This window comes from Choloepus didactylus, chromosome 9 (genome assembly GCF_015220235.1).
Source record: "Choloepus didactylus isolate mChoDid1 chromosome 9, mChoDid1.pri, whole genome shotgun sequence".
NCBI classification, from domain to species: domain Eukaryota; kingdom Metazoa; phylum Chordata; class Mammalia; order Pilosa; family Megalonychidae; genus Choloepus; species Choloepus didactylus.
In genome coordinates this window covers 94,663,336-94,690,840 of record NC_051315.1, presented here as the reverse complement: position 1 = coordinate 94,690,840, position 27,505 = coordinate 94,663,336, and the positions used below count along the sequence as shown (strand labels likewise).

Sequence of the window (27,505 nt, the reverse complement as noted above, 5' to 3'; positions counted from 1 at the left end):
TAAGCCCCAAAAGGGATATCTGTATTGTTCGTCTATGTTCCCAGGGCCTAGAAAGGGACTTGACACAAAATCGATATTCAATAGGCACCGGTTTAAGAAACGAATGAGTGAATTAGTGAGTGAATGACGTCACTGTTTCAGGTGTACTATGAGAAAAGAAAAAAACAGTTCATAATCCAATAGTAGCCTTACTTCCAAGAGTTTCAGATTATCTAGATCAAGAGAGGGCTCTGACGCTGCTGCCTCCATCATGTTCATACTGTGAAGACCTTGTTTATGGTCTCCTGTAGGAAGAGGAAACAGAAGTTTCTTAAAATTAAGATCTTTATTACTCATTTATTATATTACAATTTAAAAGAAGAGCTATAGAAGGGTTGGCAGCAAGACCTATCCCTAATGTTAATGGGAGTAAAACTATTTAATAAATTAGGAACCATCTACAAATGAAGATAAATGATAAATAGTTTGAAAGCTGAATTCTGTGAAATGGTTCCAGCAACAGACCTAGTTTAAAAGTTTAAAACCCTAAGGCCTTGGGAGGCTTCAAGATGATTTTTAAAGAAATACAAATGAATGAATAGGTTCTGATTTCATAAAAAGCCTATCAAATCTAAAGGTTATTACAACCGACTGGACATTTGATGATATGGAGGAATTACTGTTTTTTTGAAAGATGTGAAAATGATATTGTGGTTATATATTTTTACGTCTTTATATTTCAGAGATAAAGTATTTATACATATATAGTATCTGTGATTTGCTTCAAAATACTCCAGCAGCATGGAAAGGGACAATGAGTGAATTACAAATGTGATAGCTGTTGAAGCTGAGTAACACATATTTTGTATATGTTTGAAATTTTTTTGTAAAAACCAAAAAAAAAATTTTTTTTTTTTTGAGAGGACAGGAGCTACTATAACACAGAAATTTTAAAAAGGAAAAAATAAATTTATTGCATGCTAAATAAACAATAAGACAAAAAGTTATATTTTTACCTGTCAGCATCCTGTATCCAAAGCATAAGGCAACTATCAAAACCGCTAATACAGAGACTGATGCCAAAGCAATGATTATTGTCTCATCTCGGTTAAATGAATGAGGTGGACCTGAAAAAAGAAATTACAATATAGTCTACTTTTTTTATATATTTTGTTAAATGCTGAGAGACTGCCCTTTAGAAAAATTCTATCAATATATAGTCAAATCAACAATGTTTCTGCAATAAAAGAAATGAAAGAAAAGTTAATAATTAATTTGTGATAATTGCAAATAGTACATATTTTTTAATCATACAAATTATCTATTACAGATTTGGGATACTGAAACATCTTTTGAAACACCTATTTCAGTAATTAGTGTTTGGGGCACCAATTCTTGAAATATCAAGTATATCAAGAAATAGCATAGAGCAAAAAGTATAATGCTTAAGAGGACAGTCTTCCAAATCCTATCTGGGTTTAAATTTTGGCTCTACACCACTTGCTCAGTGGCCTTGTGCAAATTACTTGACTCTTCTGAGCCTCATTTATTTGTCTGTAAAAATAGGACTTCCTATCTCACAAGTGTGCTAATAGACTTAAATGAGAAAATGCCTGAGAAGTGCTTGGTACAGTGTCTCTTATATGGTACTTATGCAATACACGATAATTATGTTTATCAATATGGATATTATTATTAATGAAAAGACATGGCTTTGCAGGCAGTTAAATATGAATTTGACTGTATAACCTTGGGAAAATTTCCTCACCTCTCTAAGCAAAATCTTCCTCACTTGCAAAATGGGAACACATACATCTAAATCATAAGGCTATCATAAGCATGTAAAATATTTTATGTATTAATTTCATTCTGTGAGCCAGATCATGTCTAGAGCATCACCCATTAGAAGGATGCCCACAAACTACAGCACACCCAGAATAGTGACAGCATAAGAAAACTGAAATGTAATGAGTAGAAAGTATTGAAGAGAAAACTTGGGAGGATAAGACAGCAGTCTTCGTGTGGAATAATTGACTTTTTCTGAATAGCCGGAGACAATAACCAGAACCAATGTTCAAGGACAGCAGTCTTCAGCTCAGCATACAGAAGAACTAACTGCTTGTAAAGAGAGATGTCTAAAATGGAATGAGTTACCCTATAAAATAGTTGTTTATTTTTATTTTTTTATGGCAAGCATTCGGGCAGTGTAAGGTAATACCAACCAAATGCTGAGCTGCACAACTGCTAATCCTTACACAATAATTCTTTACATTCACTCAAAATCAAGCATACCATATTTTAAAACATTTAGACTTTGGACACTGTAATTATGTGTTGATTTAAACCAGAAATCTCTAAAGCAAAGAGTTCCTCTGAAGGACATTTCTGTTCTAAATAAGTGGATTTGTCTCAAATTAAGCACAATTTGCATATTAAAAAGTCAAAACAATACCTCTATATAACGATCTGTTGAAAGATCGTAATACACTTTTTTTTTGCCATTTTATTGCTCTATATTCACACACCATGCAGACCCTCCAAAGAATACAATCACTGGCTCACAGTATCATCACATAATTCTGCATGCAACCGCATGATCAATTTTAGAACATTTTCATTACTACAGAAAAGAAATAAAAATAAAAAAGAAAACCCAGATCCTCCCATACCCCTGATTCCCCCCTATTATTGATCCACAGCATTGGTATAGAGCATTTGTTAGTGTTGATGAAAGAGTATTAAAATACTACAGTTAACTATACTCCATAGTTTGTAATAGGTAAATTTCCCCCCACAAATCTCTCTATCATTAACTCTTTCTAATAGTGTCTGTGCCGGTTTGAATGTATTGTGTCCCCCAAATGCCATTATCTTTGTAGTCTTGTGTGGGGCAGAAGTTTTGGTGTTGGTTAGATTTGCTTGGAGTGTGCCCCACCCAGCTGTTGGTGATAATTTTGATGAGATGTTCCCATGGAGGCGTGGCTCCACCCATTCAGGGTGGGCCTTGATCGGTGGAGCTATATAAATGAGCTGACTTAAAGAGGAAAGAGAGTGCAGCTGGGAGTGATGTTTTGAAGAGGAGCAAGCTTGGGAGAAAGCCGTTTTGAGGCCGGAGCTTTGGAGCAGACGCCAGCTGCCTTCCCAGCTAACAGAGGTTTTCCGGAGGCCATTGGCCATCCTCCGGTGAAGGTACCTGATTACTGATGTGTTACCTTGGACGCTTTATGGCCTTAAGACTGTAACTGTATAGCCAAATAAACCCCCTTTTTATAAAAGCCAGTCCATCTCTGGTGTTTTGCACTCTGCAGCATTAGCAAACTAAGACAGTGTCAAACATCTGTTCTAGTTCAAGAAAGAACTTTTTAATATTTGAACAGTTAATCATGGGCATTGTCCACCACAAGATTCACTGTGTTATACATTCCCATGTTTTAACCTCCAACTTTCCTTCTGGTGAAATACACGACTCTAAACTTCCCCTTTCTCCCATATTCACAAACCATTCAGCACTGCTAATTATTCTCACAATAATGTGCTACTGTCACCTAAGTACATTTATAAACATTTAAGTTCAACCTAGTTAAACAGTCTGCATTTATTAAGCAACTGCTCCCCAGTTTTTAGCTTCATTCTATATCCTGGTAACCTATATTCTACATTTTATCTCTGTGAGTTTACATATTATAATTAGTTCATATCAGTGAGATCAGACAGTATCTGTCCTTTTGTGTCTGACCTATTTCACTTAACATAATGTCCTCAAGGTTGATCTACGTTGTCGCATGCTTCAAGACTTCATTCCTTCTTACCACTGAATAATATTCGATTGTATGTATATACCACATTTTGTATATCCATTCATCTTTTGACGGACACTTGGGTAGTTTCCTTCTTTTGGCAATTGTGAATAATACCACTAGGAACATCGGTGTGCAAATCTCTGTTCGTGTCCCTCCTTTCACATCTTCTGGGTATATACCAACTAGCAGAATTGCGTAATGGTAATGCAACTCTATATTTAGCTTTCTAAGGAATTGCCAGACTGTTTCCCACAGCGGCTATACCATTTTACATTCCCACCAGCAGTGAATAAGTGTTCCAATTTCTCCACATCCTCTCCAACACTTGTAGCTTCCTATTTGTTTAACAGCGGCCATTTTAATAGGTATGAGATGACACCTCATTTGTGGTTTAGATTTGCATTTCCCTAATAGCTATGAAGCTGAGCATCTTTTTATGTACTTTTTAGGCATCTTTATTTCCTCTTCAGAAAAATGTCTATTCATATCTTTTGCCCATTTTAAAATTAGGTTGTTTGCCTTTTTATTGTTGAGTTGTAGTATTTCTTTACATATTCTGGGTATCAAACCCTTATCAGATAAGTAGTTTTGAAATATTTTCTCCCATTGAGTTGGCTGCCTTTTCACCCTTTTGACAAAGTCCTTGAAGTACTGAAGTATTCGATTTTGAGGAGTTCCCATTTATCTATTTTCTTTTGTTGCTGTGCTTTGGGTGTAAAGTCTAAGAAACTACCACCTATCACTAGATCTTGGAGATATTTCCTGACATTTTCTTCTAGGAGTTTTATGTTATTGGTTCTTATATTTAGGTCTTTGATCCATTTTGAGTTAATTTTTGTATACGGTGTGAGATAGGGGTTCTCTTTCATTCTTTTGGTTATGGATGTCCAGTTCTCCCAACACCATTTACTGAAGAGACTGTTCTGTCCCAGTTGTGTGGGCTTGGTAGCCTTTTAAAAACCAACTGATCATAGATCTGAGAATCTATCTCTGAACTCCTGATTTGATTCCCTTGATCACTATGTCTATCTTTATGTCAGGACCATGCTGTTTTGACCACTGTGGCTATATAATATGCTTTAAAGTCAGGAAGTGTGATACCTCCCACTTCACTCTTCTTTTTCAAGATGTTTTTAGCTATTTGAGGCCTCTTACCCTTCCAAATAAAATTGATAATTAGCTTTTCCATTTCTGCAAAATAGTCTGTTGGATTTTTGATTGGGATTGCATTGAATCTGTAGATCACTTTGGGTGGAATAGACATCTTAACAACATTTAGACTTCCAATCCATGAACATGGGATGTCTTTTCATTTATTCAGGTCTTCTTTGATTTCTTTTAGCAATATTTTGCAGTTTTCTGTGTACAAGTCCTTTACATCCTTGGTTAAATTTATTCCTAGATATCTGATTCTTTTATTTGCTATCATAAATGGAGTTTTTTTTCTTGATTATCTCCTCGGATAGCTCATTACTAATGTATAGAAACATCACTGATTTTTGCATGTTGATCTTGTATCCTGCCACTTTGCTAAACTCATTTATTAGCTCTAGTAGCTTTGTCATTATTTTTTCAGGATTTTTTAAATATAGGATCATGTAATCTACAAATAGTGACAGTTTTACTTCTTCCTTTCCTATCTGAATGCCATTTATTTCTTTTTCTTGCCTAGTTGCTCTAGGTAGAACTTCTAACACAATGCTGAATAGCAGTGGTGACAGTGGGCATCCTTGTTTTGTTCCTGATCTTAAAGGGAAAGCCTGCAGTCTGTCACCATTGAGTATAATGTTAGCTGTGGGTTTTTCATATATGCCCTTCATCATGTTAAGGAAGTTTCCTTTGATTCTTACTTTTTAAAGTGTTTTTATCATGAAAGGATGCTGAATTTTGTCAAATGCCTTTTCTGTGTCAATTGAGACGATCATGCGGTTTTTCCTTTTGATTTGTTAATGTGGCATATTACCCTAATTGATTTCCTTATTGAACTACCCTTGCATACCCTTGCAAACCCACTTGGTCATGACATATAATTGTTTTAATCTGCTGTTGAATGCAATTTGCTAGCATTTTGTCAAGGATTTTTGTGTCTATATTCATTAGAGAGATTGGTCTGAAGTTTCCTTTTCTTGCAGCATCTTCATCTGGTTTTGGTCAAAGGTTAATTCTGTCTTCACAGAATGAATTAGGTAGTGCTCCTTCTTCAATTTTTTGGAAGAGTGTGAGCAGGAATGGTGTTAATTCTTCTTGGAATACTTGGTAAAATTCACTTGTGAAGCCATTAGGTCCTGTGATTTTTTCGTTTGTAGGTTTTTTGATGACTGATTCAATCTCTTTACTTGTGATTGGTTTGTTGAAGTCTTCTATTTCTTTTTGAGTCAGTGGAAGTTATTTGTGTGTTTCTCAGAAGTTGTCCACTTCATCTAAGTTGTCTAGTTTGTTGGTATACAGTTGTTAATAATAACCTCTATGATCTTTTTTATTTCTTCAGGATCTGTTTTAATGACCCCCCCATTTCTGATTTTATTTATTTGCAGATGCTCTGTTTTTGTCTTTGTCAGTCTAGCTAAGGGTTTGTTGATTTATTGATCTTCTCAAAGAACAAACTTTTGGTTTTACTGATTCTCTTCATAGTTTTTATTCTTCATCTCATTAATTTCTGCTCTAATCTTTGTCATTTCTTTCCTTCTCCTTGCTTTGAGATTAGTTTAAAAGTTTATTACATGGTAATACCTTTTAATTGACAGGACATTTGTTGAATATTAATAGATTTAATACACTGGTAATAGTAGTCTCTTTTAATTTTAATGGTAAATTATAGGAAGAAAAACTGCATATAAAAACTCATTTTACTACAATGAGCTACCACTTTATGCAAAATAGGATGGCTGTAATAAAAAAACAGAAAATAACAAATGTTGGCAAGGATGAGGAGAAGTTAGAACCCTTGTACATTGCTGGTAGGAATATAAAATGGTACAGCCATAGTGAAAAACAGTTTGGCAGCTCCTCAACAAACTCAGATTTACCATATTACACATCAATTCCACTCCTAGATAAATAGCACACACACGCAAACACACAAAAGCAAGTGTTCAAACAAAAACTTGTAAATAAATGCTCATAGCAGCACTATTCACAAGAGCCAAAAGTAGAAACAATCTGAGTTTATCAGCTGATCAATGGATAAACAAAATGTTGAATATCCATACAATGGAATGCTATTCAGCCATAAAAAGGAATGATACATGCTACAACATGGATGAACCCTTGGAAACATTATGCTAAGTGAAAGAAGCCAGGAAAAAAGACCATATATTATATGATTCTATTTAGAGTAAATATCCAGAATAGGCAAACTGATAGAGATAGAAAGCAGATTAGAGGTTGCCAGAGGCTCAGGGGAGGGGAGAATGAAGAGTGCTTAAATCAATACAAGGTTTCCATTTGGGAAGATGAAAATGTCTTAGAACTAGATAGAGGTGATGGTTGCACAACATTGTGAATGCAATAAAAGTCAATGAATTGTACATTTTTAAATTTTAATTCTATGCTACGTGAATTTTACCTCAATTTAAAAAAACCTCATTTTAGAATTTGCCCAACCCAAAAGAGAAACACCACTTTAAGGGCACTTTAAAAATACACAAATATGAAACTAAATAATAATCTACAGTTTCTCTATTATATGTTTCTTGATCTTTCCAAATCACTAACGACTTTCAGTTACGTTTTCCAGAATCATTATTATGGAAGCTGTCCTTCAGTCAGATTGAATGAAATATATTATTAAAAATTCCAGAACAGAATGCTAAATTAATTAAAAGGTAATGGTGTTTAAAAAAACAATACTAGAGAGGGCAGGGCAAGATGGCGGCATAGAAAGGTGTGGAATTTAGTTAGTCCTCTAGAACAACAAGCATATAGCCAGGAACAACTAATAAATAGTCTGGAACAACTGATGTGAACAGATGCACATCATAAACCAGTCTGGAATAGGTGGAATGACTGATATCACAGCATAAAGACTGTAAGTGAAGCTCCCCAAACTGCGGAGCTGGCACCCTTCCCCCAACAGCATGGCAGGATGACTAGACACACTTCCCTGTAGGAAAAAGAAGCAGTCTAATAGGAGGAAGGGAAGGTAGCTCAATCAAGCTCCAACTGTGGTTTTAGTTAATGAATTTGGACTACTGAATACAAGCTACAAGCACAGATAAACCCTGAGCAAGTAGGAAAGGGACCCAGAGGTTCCTCTCGGCAGAGATGAGGCAGAGCTGATAAAAAAAATACATAAATAATTAAAAACAGAAGCTTATGGAGTCAGCTGAGCTCAGAATACTGAGAAAGGGCTGTGGGACAAGAAAAGGGGCACACAGTACTGGGCACAAATTCTGGTTCTTGACTGGTAACTGGGGGGGCTGGGGACTGGCTCTGAAAAGGGGATTTCTCCCCCCCCCCCTTTGTTTTCCTCTCATTCTAAGTAGCTCATTAGAGAAAGCCTCAGACATTTTAAATTTGTCAGCTCTGACCCAGGTAAGGGTGGGGTTAGGATAAATAGAGAGACAGAGGAAGAAGACAAATGTAGGAGACATACCCTAAAGGGCTTATTATCTTCCCTAAGAAAAGGGGGAGGCATGGCCCAGCTCAAGTGCCTGACCTCCTTCAGAGAACTCAGACCCTAGGTTCTGGGGGAAAAAAAACAAAACAGAAACAACTTAAGCTTGGCTTCTGACACTCTCAGCCTCTGGCAGGGAGAGGGTCTACTGACAATTAAAGGCAAAACACCTCTTTATGCTGGCAGGGAGCTGTAAGCCGACAAGCACCACCTGCTGGGCAGGATAGGAAAAACACAGCATCTAGAGGCTTCACAGGAAAGTCTGACAACTTTCTAGGTCTCATCCTCAGGGAAACTTGATACTGATTACACCCTCTTCCTGACATCTAGGCCCAGCTGGTCTGGGAAAATCTGATTGGGGTAATCATGGAAACCAGAAGTCAAAAAACAACAAAAAATTACAAATCACACTAGAAAAAAATGAAGATATGGCCCAGTCAATGGAACAAACTTACACTTCAAATGAGATACTGGAGTTGAAACAGTGAATTAAAGATCTTCAAACTAATATGCTAAATCAATTCAAAAATCAATTCAATGAGTTGAGGGAAGACATGCAAAAAAGAGCTGAATGATATACAGAAGACATTGGGCAGACATACGGAAGAACTTGCAGGTTTGAAAAAACAACTGGCAGAACTTAAGGAAACGAAAGGCACAATAGAAAAGTTAAAAAACACAATGGAGACATACAACAGCAAATTTGAAGAGGCAAAAGAAAGGATTCAGAAACTAGAGGACAGAACATCTGAAATCCTACACAAAAAAGAACAGATAGGGAAAAGAATGGAAAAATATAAGCAGGTTATGGGAACTGAATGACAATATGAAGCACATGAATATATGTGTCATGGCTGTCTTAAAAGGAGAAGAGAAGGGAAAAGGGGCAGAAACAATAATGGAGGAAATAATCACTGAAAATTTCCCATCTCTTATAAAAGACATAAAATTGCAAATTCAAGAAGTGCAGCATACCCCAAACAGAATAGATCCAAATAGACCTAATCCAAGACACTTAATAAGCAGATTATCAGATGTCAAAGACAAAGAGAGAATTCTGAAAGCAGCAAGAGAAAAGTGATCCATCACATACAAAGGAAGCTCGAAGAGACTATACGCAGATTTCTCAGTAGAAACCATGGAGGTGAGAAGGCAGTGGAATGATATATTTAAGATACTGAAAGAGAAAAACTGTCAACTAAGAATTCTGTATCTGGCAAAATTACCCTTCAAAAATGAGAGAGAGTTTAAAATATTTTCAGACAAACAGACACTGAGACAGTTTGTGAACAAGAGATCTGCTCTACCAGAATTAACAAAGGGGGCACTTCAGGCAGACAGGAAAAGACAGGAAAAAGAGATTTGGAGAAGAGAGTAGAAATGAAGAATATCAGTGGCAGGAAAAAGAGAAAGGGAAAATAAAATAAGGTAAGATATATAAATTCCAAAAGTCAAAATGGTAGACAGTAGACATTACACTGAGTGAAATTAGCCAGAAACAAAAGGATGGGTACTCTATGTACTCACTAATAGGAACTAATATTGATGAGCAAAACTTGAGAGTTAAAGTTGAGAACAGAGGTTATCAAGAGATAGAAAAAGGTTAGAAATGGGCATTTGATGCTGAAGGAGTACATAAGGGTAAACAGGGTTGATTGTATAGATCCAGAAACTGATAGCCTAATACTGTGTGATGATAGCACAATATTTTAAGTACTCTGAACAAACATGAATGTGAGTACAGTTGAAAGAGGAAGGCTAGGGGCATGTATGAAACCAGAAGAAAAGACAGAAGATAAAGACTGGGATTGTATAACTTATTGAAACTAGAGTGGTAAATGATGGTGATAAAATGTACAAATATAAAAATGTTTTTAAAAAAGTGAGAAAAATGAATGTCAACATGGCAAGATACTGAAAATTGGATTGTACTAGGGAGAAAAATACAATCAATGCAAACAAGAGTCTATAGTTAATGGTAACATTTGTAAGATACTTTCATTAATTGTAACAAAGCCAATATACCAAAGCTAAATGTCTTTAAGAGGGGGTTATAAGGGAGTGATATGGGATTCTTGATGGTAGTGGTATTGTCTGACCTTTTCATTTTATTTTACTTTATTTTCATTTTTCTTCTATCTTTTATATTTTTATTTTTCATTTTTTTCTCCTTTTCCTCTTCCTTGTGGAAGAAATGGAAATGTTCTCATATAGGTTGTGGAGGTGAATGCATAACTATGTGACTATACTGGGAATCACTGATTGCTTACTTAGAATGGATTGTATGGTTTGTGAATAAAACTGTTTAAAAAACGGACAGAGGGACAGAAATGCTGGAGAAAATGTGGGGAGAGGGATGCACCTATTCACTGTTGATAGGGAAGAAAATGGGGCTGCCCATCTGGAGGGCAGTGTGATGGTTCCACAGGAAGCTAGCTATCAGATTGCTACATGGTCCTGCAACCCCATTATTGAGTATATACTTAGAAGAACTGAGAGCAAGGACATGAATGGACACTGCACACTGCTGTTTATGGCGGCAGTATTCACGATTAGCAAGGGATGGAGGTAATCTAAGGGTACATCGACTGATAAACGGAATGGTGAACTATGTTGTATACATTCAATAGAATACTGAGCCGCAGCAATCAGAAATGAAGTTGTGGGGTATGCAAATAGGTGAATGGACCTTGAGGACAATATGTTGAGTGACAGAAGCCAGAATCGAAAAGATAAACATTTTAACGCCTCATTAATACATACTAACGATAATGGGCAAAGTTTGAGAACTGAATTTGAGAGCACAGGTTATCAGGGGAAGGGTTATGGTTAAGGTTCCTAGATTGTAAGCTCTTACAGCAGGCACCTCTATTCATGAGTTGTAATGGTTATTTCTAAATTCTGAGATGTGAGATGGTTGTGTATAACTTGGTCAGTACCTAGAACTTCAGGTATCTGTGTGACACCTGCGACTCATAGCCAAAGTCAGCTATGGCAGCTAGGAATGTCAGCATTACCCCATACAGCAAATGTTAAAAAAGCTGAAAAAGAGATCACACATCAATTAGAGAGATGAATAAAACAGACTTGGTTAGGAGTAAGGTAAAACAGACTAAAGGGAAAAGGATGATATTGACTTGTCTTAAAACTTCTATGTCTTAAAACTTATCTTAAAACTCCTATGTGAGACCAAAGGAAGAGATGTCTATTTGGTGCAAAATCTGTATTTTCTGTAGCACACTATATATTTTAATATGTATGGTGAGCTTATTCAAACACCATAATTACATGGAACTTTGAATAGGGAGTAAGATCTGATTGGTTTGTACAGGTTAGCATGAAGCCCTGATACATCCCAGATTAATTTGGGCAGAGAATAAAAATGAACTTGCAAAGCCACCTTAAGGGACTGAGGAAAAACTAGAAATATTAAACTTTCCCAAGTGGGGAATTCCTGATATTCTCACAAGCATTGGGAACTACCATTGTAGAGGCCAAGCCCTCAATCTTGGGGCTTGCCCTTAAAAAGCTTGTTAACGCAAAGGAGAGGCTAGGCCTACTTGTAGTTGAGCCTAAGAGTCACCCCCAGAGAACCTTTTTCATTGCTCAAATGTGGCCTCTCTCTCTAAGCCAACACTGCAAGGTAAACTCACTGACCTCCCCACTACATGGGACATGACTCCCAGGGGTATAAATCTCCCTGGCAACGTGGGATGTGACTCCAGGGGATGAGCCTGGGCCCGGCATCATGGGGTTGAGAAAGCCTTCTTGGCCAAAAGGGAGTTAGAGAAATGATACAAAATAAAGTTTCAATAACTGAAAGATTTCAAAAGGAGTCAAGAGGTCATTCTGGAGGTTATTCTTATGCATTTTATAGATATCCCTTTTTAGTTTTTAGTGTATTAGAATAGCTAGAAGGAAATACCTGAAACTGTTGAACTATAATCCAGTGTCTTTGATTCTTGAAGACAACTGTATAACTATATAGCTTATACAGCGTGACTGTGTGATTGTGAAAACACTGTAGCTCACACTCCCTTATCCAGCGTATGGACAGATGAGTAGAAAAACAGGGGATAAAAAGTAAATGAATAATGGGTCAGGATGGGGGGAGAAATATGAGATGTTTTGGGTGTTCTTGCATACTTTAATTTTTATTTTCATTTTTATTTCTTGAAGTAATGAAAATGTTAAAAAAATTGTGGTGATGAGTGTACAACTATATGATGATATTGTGAACAACTAATTGTATACTTTGGACAACTGCATGGTATGTGAATATTTCCCAATAAAATTGCATTTTAAAAAAAAGGTAATGGTGTTAAAAGTATGTATATAAATATATATATAATTAAACCTAATTTCAACTAGTTAGCATTGAAAAAATATGTTGAAAAGTTTACTGCTACTGTTAACAGATCAAATATACTTTTCAGATAATGTGGCTGCTCTTTCACTGAACTAATACAAATTATAAAGCTAATATTAAACAAAGCTTTACTATTTCCAAGTTAAAAAGGATGGTTATTTAAATGAGTTTTTATTTTCTTGTGTAATTCAAATAAATACAGGTTAATAAAAAAGATCCTCTAGGTCTTCTGTTTAAAAAATTAAAATTAAATATTAATGTGTCATTATGGATAAAATTGCCTTTGCAAACAAGTTGAGAAGCCAATGTTATAATTCCTAAAAGAACTGGATTACACTACCTATTTGAAAAGTGGTTTTAAATTCAACCAGGAATTAGAAGGCACAAGACATCTAGTTTCATTGAGAAAAATCTAGTTCTTAATTCTGAATTCTGAGGGCATATAAAAACAGATTATCAACTACAGAAGACAAATTCTCTATCCTGAAAAACTAATCACTATATATCAAAAAGTAGAGAATGTTTAACACAAAACAAAATTATTAAAGATTTTATATTAAGATTTTGCTTTCTATGACCTGCTAAAGTCTGAGGACAGGGCAGAACTTAAGACAAACCCTCTGGCCAATACAGGCTATCACTGATTACAAGCCAGTGGTCACATGTGGCTAGGCAAGGGGTAGAAAAGTTGAGAGATACCTTCCCCAAAATGCCAGGGTATAGGGCTTACTGAAGGTTGAGGGAAGGGCAGGAGAACTGAAAAACCCTCCAGGTACTCAGATCCCAAGCTCTGCTAAGGGGAGGGTTCATCTTGCCTGGAAATCATTTGAAATCTATGGTGAACAGAACCAAACTAAGGCAGCAACAAAGCCCAGGTACGGTTCAACTACATACATTTATTCAGACCCCCATTCTAGTGGAAGAAAATTCTAGAGAGGAAATGGTACAGAGTGAATACTGAAAGAGATATTGTACAAGATTTTTCCAAAACTGATGAAAAATAACCCACAGATCCAAGATCAGAAAATTCCAAGCAGAACAACTGCAATGAAGATCTTATCTATGTATATCAGAGACAAGCTGATGATAATACAAAGCTAAAGTATTTTTTTCAACTCAAATATAGCATTTAAACAAAATTGGAATTCTCCAATTTTGCATTCTGGCTTTTTTCATGTAGAAATGTCCCATGGCATGAAGAACCCTTTGAAAATCCAATTTAAATTTTTTTTATTTTGCCTTTACATGTAGTTATGAACATCTTTATACTTATTGAGTAGATCAAATATTCTATCTGTGTATTGATTTTTTGACTGTGTTTTCTATCAATTCCTAGAGAGATGTGTTAAAATGTTCCATCATACTAAGGATTTTGGCTATTCTTTCACTTTCATCAATTTTGGGTTTTTATATTTTAAAGTTCTAAATTGTTCTATCTTCCTGTTAAATTGACTATTTGTCATTATGAAGTAACCCTCTTTTTCCTCTGATAATGTTTTATGCCTAAAAGACCATTCAATTTGCTATTAATAAACCTAATATTTGTGTATTTTCCCCATCAATTTATTAAAAACCTTTCTGTTGTCTTATGTTTTAGATGTATCTTTTGTAAAGAAACTAAACTGTAGTTGAATTTTTAGTGTGTGTTTAATTCAGTCCAATCTTTGTCTTTTTAACTGGAAAATTTAATCCATTTACAATTTAGCATAAATAATGACATCTTTGTGTTTATATCTTTCTTATTTTAGCCTATTTTCCCTTGCCCCACCTGCTTATTTTTCTCTCCTTTCAAGTCCTTTGGAATGATTACTTTTTAAAACCATTTCCCTTTTTTTCTCACTTGTAGCAAGTTTTAATCTATCCTTTTCATGGTTTTAAAATTAGAATTTAGAAAATTCAAAATTAGAAAACATATTACACAAAAGAATACTATAGGATTTAATTTACATATAGTTCAAAAACAGTAAAACTAAATGATAGTAAACTCTTTGGACATATATAACAAGATAGAGAAACTACAAAGAGAAGCAAGGTATTACCAGGAGTGTCAAAATAATGGTTATCGTTTAGGGGGGAAGTATGAGTGGTGATTAGGAAGAGAAAGACAGGGATCTTCTGGGATGGTCTATTTCTTGACTTGTTTGATGACCCTTTATGTTGAACTGTGTATGTTTTATATGCTATAATTTACTAGAAAATGCTTATGCACAGAGAAAAGACTAGAAAGAAATGCACTAAAGTGTTAAAAAAACAATTTGTTTTTATGTATGTATTTTCCAAATTTTCTATAATAAACATGTGTTACCTTTATTTTAAGCAAAACAAAAACAAAAACAAAAACAAACCAAACCTCAACAACCATTATTTTAAAAGAACTCACTTTTTGCTCTCTAGCGTTCACAATGTAGTACCAATTTACACGTATGAGCTATGCCCTTTATTAACCGGGTACAAAATGTTAATGCTTTGCTATCAATGAGGAATTATCTTCCAAGATCTTACTTTTAGGCTCCCACCTGTTCTGAGCTCTGAGAGTTTAGAAATACTGGCATTGGACACAGAAAATTAACTGTAGGGAAAAAAATTCTACTTAAACTCTCTACCAATTAAAAGACATAATAAAATGATGATAGCTTTCAACCTATTTTCCTTTGTCTTTGAAAATCTAAACATACAACAGTAATTTACTTTATAAGCAATTCCACATTGTCACCTTTGAGTCCTAGTATAATACGTAAGAGACATTTGCTCTAACAGATGAACTATTATCCTCTATCCTTTCTCATTGCTCTTTCCCTACTGCCAAATATTAAAAGGTTAATCGATGACAGGATAATCAAATTATTTCCTTAGAATGAACTAAAGATGTAAACAAGGGGAGGGGGGCAGAACCACTTAAAGATGTTCTTAAGTACAGTTAAGTTGTTTTGCATAGATGTGGGCTGTTGGAAAATGGCAGAGGCAGACAGATAAGCCTGATACTGAACTTCAGATCTGGGATGCTCTTTATAAACAGAAGCTTGGAGCTGATCATGAAACCAACAAGAAAAGTGCAAACAACAGATTCTGTGGAATAAACGCAGTTATAAATCATTCATGAAAGCAAGAAAACTGGAAACAACAGATTCTGTAAAGAAATACATGTAATTGTAAATCAAAGAATGCTCCTCATGTGTATGCCTGTTCAAACAGCAGCTTGTTCTACGTATGTAGAAGACTTTCTAAATGACACTTCCAAATGCACCAAGTAGCATCAGAAATATACAGTGAGGTATGCTTTCTTCTACAAAAGATTCATATTTTACACAGCAAAAATTAATAAACATGTCACCATCTTTAAAATAAATAATGGGCTCAAACTCTTTATGGATGGCATCCATAAAAAACAGGGGCCAGAGTTTCAATTCAGATTGATGGAAAAGTTCTGGTAATGGATAGTGGTGATAGTAGCACACAACACTGTGAATGCAATTAACAGCACTGAATTATATTTGAATGTGGTTAAAAGGGAAAATTTTAGGTTGTAGATATGTCACTATGCTGGTTTGGATTATTATGTCCCCCAAAATGCCATATTCTTTAATGCAATCTTGTAGGTCTGAATCTTTGGATTAGGTTGTTTCCATGGAGATGTGACCCACCCAACTGTGGGTAATACCTTTGATTAGATTATTTCCATGGAGGTGTGGCCCCACCCATTCAGCGTGGGTCTTAATTAAATCACCAAAGCCCTACAAGTGCTCAGTCAGAAGGAGCTCAGTGTTGCAGCTTAGAGAGACATTTTGAAGATGGCTGTTGAAAGCTGAAGCAGACATTTTGGAGAACACCATTTTGAAAAGCAACCTGGGAGCAAGCAGACACCAGCCACATGCCTTCCCAGCTAACAGAGGTTTTCTGGACACCAATGGCCTTTCTTCAATGAAGGTACCCTATTGTTGATGCCTTATCTTGGACACTTTATGGCCTTACGACTGTAACTCTGTAACCAAATTAACCCCCTTTATAAAAGCCAATCCATTTCTGGTGTTTTGTAAACAGCAGCATTAGCAAACTGGAACACTAGAATAAAAATTAAAAAACAAAACCCAAAAAACATATACTGTACAACACAGTAAACCCTAATGTAAAAATGGACTAAAGTTAATAGTACAACTAAAATGTTGTTTCATGAACTATAACAAACATAAATTAATGCAAGGTGTTAATACAGTAGTATATGGGAACTCGGTATTTTATGCATGATTTTTCTGTAAAGCTACAACTTCTCTATTAAGAAAAAATGGTTTTAAAAAAAAACAGAGACCAACAATCTTAATAAAAAGTCATCCTATTCTGTGGTGGAATTCAATAGACTTTGCAGTCATTACATGCTTTTCTACTACTAAGGAAGAACATGCTGAAACAGTTGAGAAGATGAGAATAGGTATAACCAGTCTTCAGATTGGTAGCTGAACCACAGACAAATGTAGGGGATGTGATTTAAACATGCTTCATAAAATCATAGGTACATAAGTATTGGTTTTATCTGGCATAAGAGGAAAGATAGCTTTGGGTGATATCTTCTCCAGTTTATATCAAATGCAGCAAAACCAAGAGAAAAATTACTGGGTTAGAAATGTGAAGGACTACATTCTACATATGACTCGACATATTACATATGAAATATGGCCTACTCAAAGACATTCTTAAGTAGGGAACTAATTGCAGGGTCTTATATTGATTGTCTAAACCAATGGTGAGGAGCTGGTAATTAAAAGCTTTGAATAATCTTTGAAACTGAACATAGGAAGTGAGGTCTCTTTCCTCAATCAGACTCAACTCTTTAGTTGGGTAGGGAAAAACTTGTGCATCAGGAAAATCTGGCTGTTTGGGATATAGCAGCTGTACTGATTTCTGAAATATGTGGATTAAATAATAGCATTAACCAGCTAATGTAAATACTAAATTTCTCTAACAAATATACTTTATATTTCCCACTGAATATTTTAAAGGTATCATCTCTAAAAATACTTAAAACTAAACTCCTTATCTCAACCCATCCCCAATCAACTTCCCTTGTCTGTTAGCATCACTGAAAAGTGATTAGCACAGGATGGTCAAAAATGTTGGGAAAAGAGGCAAATGAGTATCTAATAATTAAATGTTTTTTTACCTGAACCTTTTTGTATGAAATGCTCTTAAAAACACCAGGTAAGATGGCAGCATAGAGAGGAGTGGAAGCTAAGTAGTCCCCCTGGAACAACTGAAAAAAAAAAACAGAAACAACTAGCAAATAATCTGGAATAACTGCAGAGGGACAAATGCGATCATCCACTCATCATACACTAACCTGAATTGGGAGGATTGCCCAAGATCACAGCATAAAACCTGTAAGTAAGAACTGCGGATCCAAATCGGGAGACCCCTCCCCCACAGCCCGAGCTACAAAGCCTCGTGGTGCCAGAGAGAAGCTTTCTCCCAGCAAGCGAATATAGCTCAGCTGAGCTCGAACTGGGGTTTTAATTAGCAAGTATGAACTGCTCACTACGAGGTACGAATCCCCAACAAGTAGACAGAAGCTTTGGGTGACAACTGACGTTGGAAAGCTGGAGGGTCGCCTCAGACTAGCTCTGTTCCTTTTTCAACTCAGTGGAGAAAGCCTCTGCCATTTTCAGTTCCCAGTTCTGTGACCCAGACAGCAGTGTGGCACAGGCAGAGAGAGAGCACTGAAATGCTAATGACCTTCCCCTAAGGCGTCTATCTTCACTCAGAGGAAAGGGGTTGGGCCCAGCTCTACTACCTGCCTTTCACTCAGAACTTACACCAGTCAAGAATTATAAACTAATCTTTGCATCAGGCAGAGAGCGCCCCTGCACGGCCCGGCGGCCCAGGGCTTCCCTTGAGGGACGACACGCACTAGTGACGTAGCAAAGCCTTCCCTCAGCAGAGGTCCTGGAAGACCACAACTGAGAAGGGGGGCCCAGTCGGAAAGCCCAGGGACGCTACATCAATGCTGGTGGTTTGTGGGTCAGCGACAGAGAAAATCTGGGGCAAAACTGAAGTGAAGGCTTAGACTCTTGCAACAGTCTTGAATCTCTGGGAACACCTGGGAGGTTTGAATATTAAAGCAGCCCTGCCTCCCTGGCCACCCAGACACACGCACCATGTTCAGGGCAGACAGCTCCAACAACAAACCCAAACTGAGTTCACCAACTGAACCCCACAAAAATCATTTCCCCACACACCACAAAGACAGACTTGGGGAGAACTGACTTGAGGGGTATAGGTGACTCGCAGATGCCATCTGCTGGTTAGTTGGAGAAAGTGTACGCCACCAACCTGTATTTCTGAAAAATTAGATTGGTATTTTTTCTTTTACAACTTGAAAGAACCCTATCAAGCAAAGCCAATGCCAACAGGCCAAAAACAACAGCAAATCTTAATGCATATGATAAAACCAGATGATATAGAGAACCCGATCCCAAACACCCAAATCAAAATATCAGAAGAGACACAATACTTGGCACAATTAATCAAATAATTACAATCGAGGAAAGAAAACATGACACAAGATATAAAAGGCATGAAGAAGACCATGGAGCAGGATAAAAGGGACATAAAGAAGACCCTAGAAGAGTATAAAGAAGAAATTGAAAAACTGAAAAAAAAAATAGAAGATCTTATGGAAATAAAAGAATGGCCAAATTAAAAAGACTCTGGATACTCATAATACAAGATTAGAGGAAGGTGAACAACGACTCAGTGTCCTAGAGGTCCACAGAACAGAAAATGAAAGAACTAAAGAAAGAATGGTGAAAAAAAATTTAAAAAAATCGAAAAGGATCTCAGGGATACGATAGATAAAATAAAAGGTCCAAATTTAAGACTCACTGGTGTACCAGAAGGGGAAGAGAAGGGTAAAGGTGTAGAAAGAGATTTCAAAGAAATTGTTGGGGAAAACTTCCCCAACGTTCTACACAATATAAATACACAAAGCACAAATGCCCAGCGAACTCCAAATAGAATAAATCCAAATAAACCCACTCCGAGACATATTCTGATCAGACTCTCAAATACTGAATAGAAGGAGCAAGTTCTGAAAGCAGCAAGGGAAAAGCAATTCACCACATACAAAGGAAACAACGTAAGACTAAGTTGTGACTACTAAGCGGTCACCATGGACGTGAGAAGGCAGTGGCATGACATATTTAAAATTCTGAGAGAGAAAAATTTCCAACCAAGAATACTTTATCCAGCAAACCTCTCCTTCAAATTTGAGGGAGAGCTTAAATTTTTCACAGACAAACAAATGCTGAGAGAATTAGCTAATAAGAGACCTGCCCTACTTCAGATACTAAAGAGAGCCCTACAGACAGAAAAACAAAGAATGGAGAGAGAGACATGGAGAAAGGTTTAGTACTAAAGAGATTCAGTATGCGTACATTAAAGGACATTAATAGAGAGAGGGAAAAAATATATATGACAAACATAAACCAAAGGATAAGATGGCTGATTCAAGAAATGCCTTCACAGTTATAATGTTGAGTGTAAATGGATTAAACTCCCCAACTAAAAGATACAGATTCACAGAATGGATCAAAAAAAATGAACCATCAATATGTTGCATACAAGAGACTCATCTTAGACACAGGGACACAAAGAAATTGAAAATGAAAGGATGGAAAAAAATATTTCATGCAAGCTACAGCCAAAAGAAAGCAGGTGTAGCAATATTAATCTCAGATAAAATAGACTTTAAATGCAAGGATGTTATGGGAGACAAAGATGGCCACTACATACCAATAAAAGGGGCAATTCAACAAGAAGAAATAACAATCATAAATGTTTATGCACCGAATCAAGGTGTCACAAAATACATGAGAGGAACACTGGCAAAACTAAAGGAAGGAGTGGATGTTTCCACAATAATTGTGGGAGACTTCAACACATCACTCTCTCCTATGGATAGATCAACCAGACAGAAGACCAATAAGGAAATTGAAAACCTAAACAATCTGATAAATGAATTGGATTTAACAGACACATAAAGAACATTACATCCCAAATCACCAGGATACACATTCTTCTCTAGTGTTCATGGAACTTTCTCTAGAATAGATCGTATGCTGGGACATAAAACAAGGCTCAATAAATTTAAAAAGATTGAAATTATTCAAAGCACATTCTCTGACCACAATGGAATACAATTAGAAGTCAATAACCATCAGAGACTTAGAAAATTCACAAATACCTGGAGGTTAAACAACATACTCCTAAACAGTCAGTGGGTTAAAGAAGAAATAGCAAGAGAACATGCTAAATATATAGAGACAAATGAAAATGAGAACACAACATACCAAAACCTATGGGATGCAGCAAAAGTGGTACTGAGGGGGAAATTTATAGCACTAAATGCATATATTAAGAATGAAGAAAGAGACAAAATCAAAGAACTAATGGATCAACTGAAGAAGCTAGAAAATGAGCAGCAAACCAATCCTAAACCAAGTAGAAGAAAAGAAATAACAAGGATTAAGGCAGAAATAAATGACATGGAGAACAATAAAACAATAGTGAGGATAAATAACACCAAAAGTTGGTTCTTTGAGAAGGTCAACAAGATTGACAAGCCCCTAGCTAGACTGACAAAATAAAAAAGAGACTGGACCCACATAAACAAAATAATGAATGAGAAAGGTGACATTACTGCGGATCCTGAAGAAATTGAAAAAATTATAACAGGATACTATGAACAACTGCATGGCAAGAAACTGGGTAATGTAGAGGAAATGGACAATTTCCTGGAAACATATGAACAACCTAGACTGACCAGAGAAGAAATAGAAGGCCTCAACCAACTCATCACAAGCAAAGAGATCCAATCAGTCATCAAAAAGCTTCCCACAAATAAATGCCCAGGGCCAGATGGCTTCACAGGGGAATTCTACCAAACTTTCCAAAAAGAACTGACACCAATCTTACTTAAACTCTTTGAAAACATCAAAGAAAATGGAATACTACCTAACTCATTTTATGAAGCTAACATCAATCTAATACCAAAACCAGGCAAAGATGTTACAAAAAAGGAAAATTACCGGCCAATCTACATAATGAATATAGATGCAAAAATCCTCAACAAAATACTTGCAAATAGAATCCAAAGACACATTAAAAAAATCATACACCATGACCAAATGGGGTTCATTCCAGGCATGCAAGGATGGTTCAACATAAGAAAATCAATCAATGTATTACAACACATTAACAAGTCAAAAGGGAAAAATCAAATGATCATCTCAATAGATGCTGAAAAAGCATTCGAAAAAATCCAACATCCCTTTTTGATAAAAACACTTCAAAAGGTAGGAATTGAAGGTAACTTCATCAATATGATAAAGAGCATATATGAAAAACCCACAGCCAGCATTGTACTCAATGGCGAGAGACTGAAAGCCTTCCGTCCAAGATCAGGAACAAGACAAGGATGCCCGCTATCACCACTGTTATTCAACATGGTGCTGGAAGTGCCAGCCAGGGCAATCCGGCAAGACAAATAAAAGGCATCCAAATTGGAAAGGAGGAAGTAAAACTGTCATTGTTTGCAGAGGATATGATCTTATATCTGGAAAACCCTGAGAAATCGATGATACAGCTACTAGAGCTAATAAACAAATTTGGCAAAGTAGCGGGATACAAGATTAATGCACATAAGTCAGCAATGTTTCTATATGCTAGAAATGAACAAACTGAAGAGACACTCAAGAAAAAGATACCATTTTCAATAGCAACTAAGAAAATCAAGTACCTAGGAATAAACTTAACCAAAGATGTAAAAGACCTATACAAAGAAAACGACATAACTCTACTAAAAGAAATAGAAGGGAACCTTAAAAGATGGAAAAACATTTTATATTCATGGATAGGAAGGCTAAATGTCATTAGGATGTCAGTTCTACCCAAACTCATCTACAGATTCAATGCAATCTGAATCAAAATTCCAACAACTTACTTTGCAGACTAGGAAAAGCTAGTAATCAAATTTATTTGGAAAGGGAAGATGCCATGAATTGCTAAAGACACTCTAAAAAACAAAAACAAAGTGGGAGGACTTACACTCCCTGACTTTGAAGCTTATTATAAAGCCACAGTTGTCAAAACAGCATGGTACTGGCACAAAGATAGATATATTGATCAATGGAATTGAACTGAGAATTCGGAGATAGACCCTCAGATCTATGGCTGACTGATCTTTGATAAGGCCCCCAAAGTCACTGAACTGGGTCATAAAGGTCTTTTCAACAAATGGGGCTGGGAGAGTTGGATATCCATATCCAAAAGAATGAAAGAAGACCCCTACCTCACATCCTACACAAAAATTAACTCAAAATGGATCAAAGAGCTCAATATAAAAGAAAGTACCATAAAACTCCTAGAAGATAATGTAGGGAAACATCTTGAAGACCTTGTATTAGGCGGCCACTTCCTAGACTTTACACCCAAAGCACAAGCAACAAAAGAAAAAATAGATAAATGGGAACTCCTCAAGCTTCGAAGTTTCTGCACCTCAAAGGAATTTCTCAAAAAGGTAAAGAGGCAGCCAACTCAATGGGAAAAAATTTTTGGAAACCATGTATCTGACAAAAGACTGATATCTTGCATATATAAAGAAATCCTACAACTCAATGACAAGCGTACAGACAGCCCAATTATAAAATGGGCAAAAGATACTAAAAGACAGTTCACTGAAGAGGAAATACAAATGGCCAAGAAACACATGAAAAAATGTTCAGCTTCACTAGCTATTAGAGAGATGCAAATTAAGACCATAATGAGATACCATCTCACACCGATTAGAATGGCTGCCATTAAACAAACTGGAAACTACAAATGCTGGAGGCGATGTGGAGAAATTGGAACTCTTATTCATTGTTGGTGGGACTGTATAATGGTTCAGCCACTCTAGAAGTCAGTCTGGCAGTTCCTTATAAAACTAGATATAGAGTTACCCTTCAATCCAGCGATTGCACTTCTTGGTATATACCCCGAAGATCGGAAAGCAGTGACACGAAAGGATATCTGCACGCCAATGTTCATAGCAGCATTATTCACAATTGCCAAAGGAAACAACCCAAATGTCCTTCAAGAGATGAGTGGATAAATAAAATGTGGTATATACACACGATGGAATACTACGCGGCAGTAAGAAGGAATGATGTTGTGAAACATATGACAACATGGATGAACCTTGAAGACATAATTCTGAGCGAAATAAGCCAGGCACAAAAAGACAAATATTATATGCTACCACTAATGTGAACTTTGAAAAATGTAAAACAAATGGTTTATAATGTGGAATGTAGGAGAACTAGCGAAAGAGAGCAATTAAGGAAGGGGGAACAATAATCCAATAAGAACAGATAAGCTATCGTGGGTAAATTTAACTTTCTGGGAATGCCCAGGAATGACTAGGGTCTGTTAATTTCTGATAGGTATAGTAGGAACAAGTTCACAGAAATGTTGCTATATTAGGTTACTTTCTTGGGGTAGAGTAGGAACATGTTGGAAGTAAAGTAGTTATCTTAGGTTGTTTGTCTTTTTCTTACTCCCTCGTTATGGTCTCTTTGAAATGTTGTTTTATTGCATGTTTTTTTTAATTTTTTTTTATTTTTTATACAGTTGAGTTAAAAAAAAAAAAAACAAGGAAAAAAATATGCAGAGCCCCCTTGAGGAGCTGGTGGAGAATGCAGGGGTAATGGCCTGCGCCACCTTGATGGTTGCTAATGTGCTCACAGACATAAGGGACTGGTGGTTTGATGGGTTGAGCCCTCTACCACAGGACTTGCTCTTGGGAAGACTGTTGCTGCAAAGGAGAGGCTAGGCCTCCCTATAACTGTGCCTAAGAGCCTCCCCTTGAATGCCTCTTTGTTGCTCAGATGTGGCCCTCTCTCTCTAGCTAAGCCAACTTGAAAGGTGAAATCACTGCCCTCCCCACTACATGGGATCAGACACCCAGAGGAGTGAATCTCCCTGGCAACATGGAATATGACTCCCGGGGAGAAATCTAGGACCTGGCATCATGGGATGGAGAACATCTTCTTGACCAAAAGGAGGAAATGAAAGGAAATGAAATAAGCTTCAGCGGCGGAGAGATTCCAAAAGGAGCCAAGAGGTCACTCTGGTAGGCACTCTTATGCACAATTTAGACAACCCTTTTTAGGTTCTAATGAATAGGGGTAGCTGGCGGTAGATACCTGAAACTATCAAACTACAACCCAGAACCCATGAATCTTGAAGATGATTGTATAAAAATGTAGCTTATGAGGGGTGACAATGGAATTGGGAAAGCCATAAGGACCACACTCCCCTTTGTCTAGTTGATGGATGGATGAGTAGAAAAATGGGGGAAGGAAACAAACAAACAAACAGACAAAGGCACCCAGTGTTCTTTTTTACTTTCATTGCTCTTTTTCACTTTAATTATTATTCTTGTTATTTTTGTGTGTGTGGTAATGAAGGTGTCAGGGATTGATTTTGGTGATGAATGCACAACTATGTAATGGTGCTGTGATCAAATGCACGATTTGTTTTGTATGACTGCGTGGTATGTGAATATATCTCAATAAAATGAATATTAAAAAGAAAACAACCACAATGTATATTTTCCTGACTTCCTAAACAAAATATATTGAGGTAAATTTTTTTTCTACATATCTGCGATCATCATTTTGGCTACCAATTAGTCTATGGTATACCCTCAGGGTCTATTATGGAGTCCAAGACCACTGGGACTCCAATTTTTTTCATGTCATCCTTTGCTATCTCTTTTTGATGTTGTTAGTGTGCTTACTGTAGTGTTTCTTATAATCTAGTTTGGACTTCAAAAATAGACGACCTAATCTGGAATTAAACAGTGATGAAAATTACACAGCATTACCAATGTACTTAAGGCCAAAGAATTGTCTACTAAAAAAAATGGTTAAAATGATTTTTATGTTATGTATATTTTAACCACAATTAAAAATATTTTTTTAAAAAAACACAGACGGCCTACCTTGTTATAAAAATGAATGCAGAGAGAGGCGGGGCAAGATGGCAGACTGGTGAGCTGTATGTTTTAGTTACTCCTCCAGGAAAGTAGGTAAAAAGCCAGGAACTGCGTGGACTGGACACCACAGAGCAATCTGTCTTTGGGCATACTTCATACAACACTCATGAAAACGTGGAACTGCTGAGATCAGCGAAATCTGTAAGTTTTTGCGGCCAGGGGACCCGCGCCCCTCCCTGCCAGGCTCAGTCCCGGGGGAGGAGGGGCTGTCAGCTCCAGGAAGGAGAAGGGAGAATTGCAGTGGCTGCTCTCATCGGAAACTCATTCTACTGATTCAAACTCCAACCATAGATAGACTGAGGCCAGACACCAGAGACTCTGAGAGCAGCCAGCCCAGCAGAGAGGAGACGGGCATAGAAGGAAAACAACACGAGAAGCTCCAAAGTAAAAGCAGAGGATTTTTGGAGTTCTGGTGAACACAGAAAGGGGAAGGGCGGAGATCAGGCCTTGAGGCGCATATGCAAATCCCGAAGCAAGGCTGATCTCTCTGCCCAGGGCACCTTTCCTTAATGGCCCTGGTTGCTTTGTCTATTAGCATTTCAATAACCCATTAGATCTCTGAGGAGGGCCGTTTTTTTTTTTTTTGTTTTTGTTTTTTTTGTTTTTTTTTTTTTAAATCCTTTTTGCTTTTTCTAAAACAATTACTCTAAGAAGCTCAATACAGAAAGCTTCAAAGAATTGAAATTTGGGCACGTCAAGTCAAGAGCAGAACTAAGAGAGCTCTGAGACAAAAGGCAATAATCCAGTGGCTGAGAAAATTCACTAAACAACACAACTTCCCAAGAAAAGGGGGGTGTCCGCTCACAGCCACCATCCTGGTGGACAGGAAACACTCCTGCCCATCGCCAGCCCCATAGCCCAGAGCTGCCCCAGACAACCCAGTGTGACGGAAGTGCTTCAAATAACAGGCACACACCACAAAACTGGGCGTGGACATTAGCCTTCCCTGCAACCTCAGCTGAATGTCCCAGAGCTGGGAAGGGGGAGCAGTGTGAATTAACAGAGCCCCATTCAGCCATCATTTGAGCAGACTGGGAGCCTCCCAACACAGCCCAGCAGCCCAGAACTGCCCTGGGGGGACGGCACTCACCTGTGACATAGCACAGTCATCCCTCAACAGAGGACCCGGGGTGCACAGCCTGGAAGAGGGGCCCACTTGCAAGTCTCAGGAGCCATACGCCAATACCAAAGACTTGTGGGTCAGTGGCAGAGACAAACTGTGGCAGGACTGAACTGAAGGATTAGACTATTGCAGTAGCTTTAAAACTCTAGGATCATCAGGGAGATTTGATTGTTAGGGCCACCCCCCCTCCCCGACTGCCCAGAAACACGCCCCACATACAGGGCAGGCAACACCAACTACACACGCAAGCTTGGGACACCAATTGGGCCCCACAAGACTCACTCCCCCACTCACCAAAAAGGCTAAGCAGGGGAGATCTGGCTTGTGGAGAACAGGTGGCTCGTGGACGCCACCTGCTGGTTAATTAGAGAAAGTGTACTCCACGAAGCTGTAGATCTGATAAATTAGAGATAAGGACTTCAACTGGTCTACAAACCCTAAAAGAACCCTATCAAGGACAGCAAATGCCACGAGGCCAAAAACAACAGAAAATTATAAAGCATATGAAAAAACCAGACGATATGGATAACCCAAG

General features: G+C 37.1%; 1 protein-coding gene across 2 annotated transcripts in view; it reads right to left on the bottom strand.

Moving 5' to 3' along the window:
• BMPR2 (bone morphogenetic protein receptor type 2) overlaps positions 1-27,505 on the bottom strand; it is a 265,898-nt gene that overhangs the window by 69,590 nt on the left and 168,803 nt on the right. Inside the window, exons 2-4 of one of the 2 annotated variants that reach the window (XM_037848857.1) lie at positions 17,916-18,005; positions 996-1,106; positions 193-284 (exon numbers count right to left, since the gene is read on the bottom strand). In XM_037848857.1, the coding sequence (XP_037704785.1) occupies positions 193-284; positions 996-1,005 (102 nt within the window). In that variant the 5' untranslated portion in view covers positions 1,006-1,106; positions 17,916-18,005. The remainder of the gene's footprint in view (positions 1-192; positions 285-995; positions 1,107-17,915; positions 18,006-27,505) is intronic. The other variant, XM_037848856.1, reaches the window with a different exon arrangement.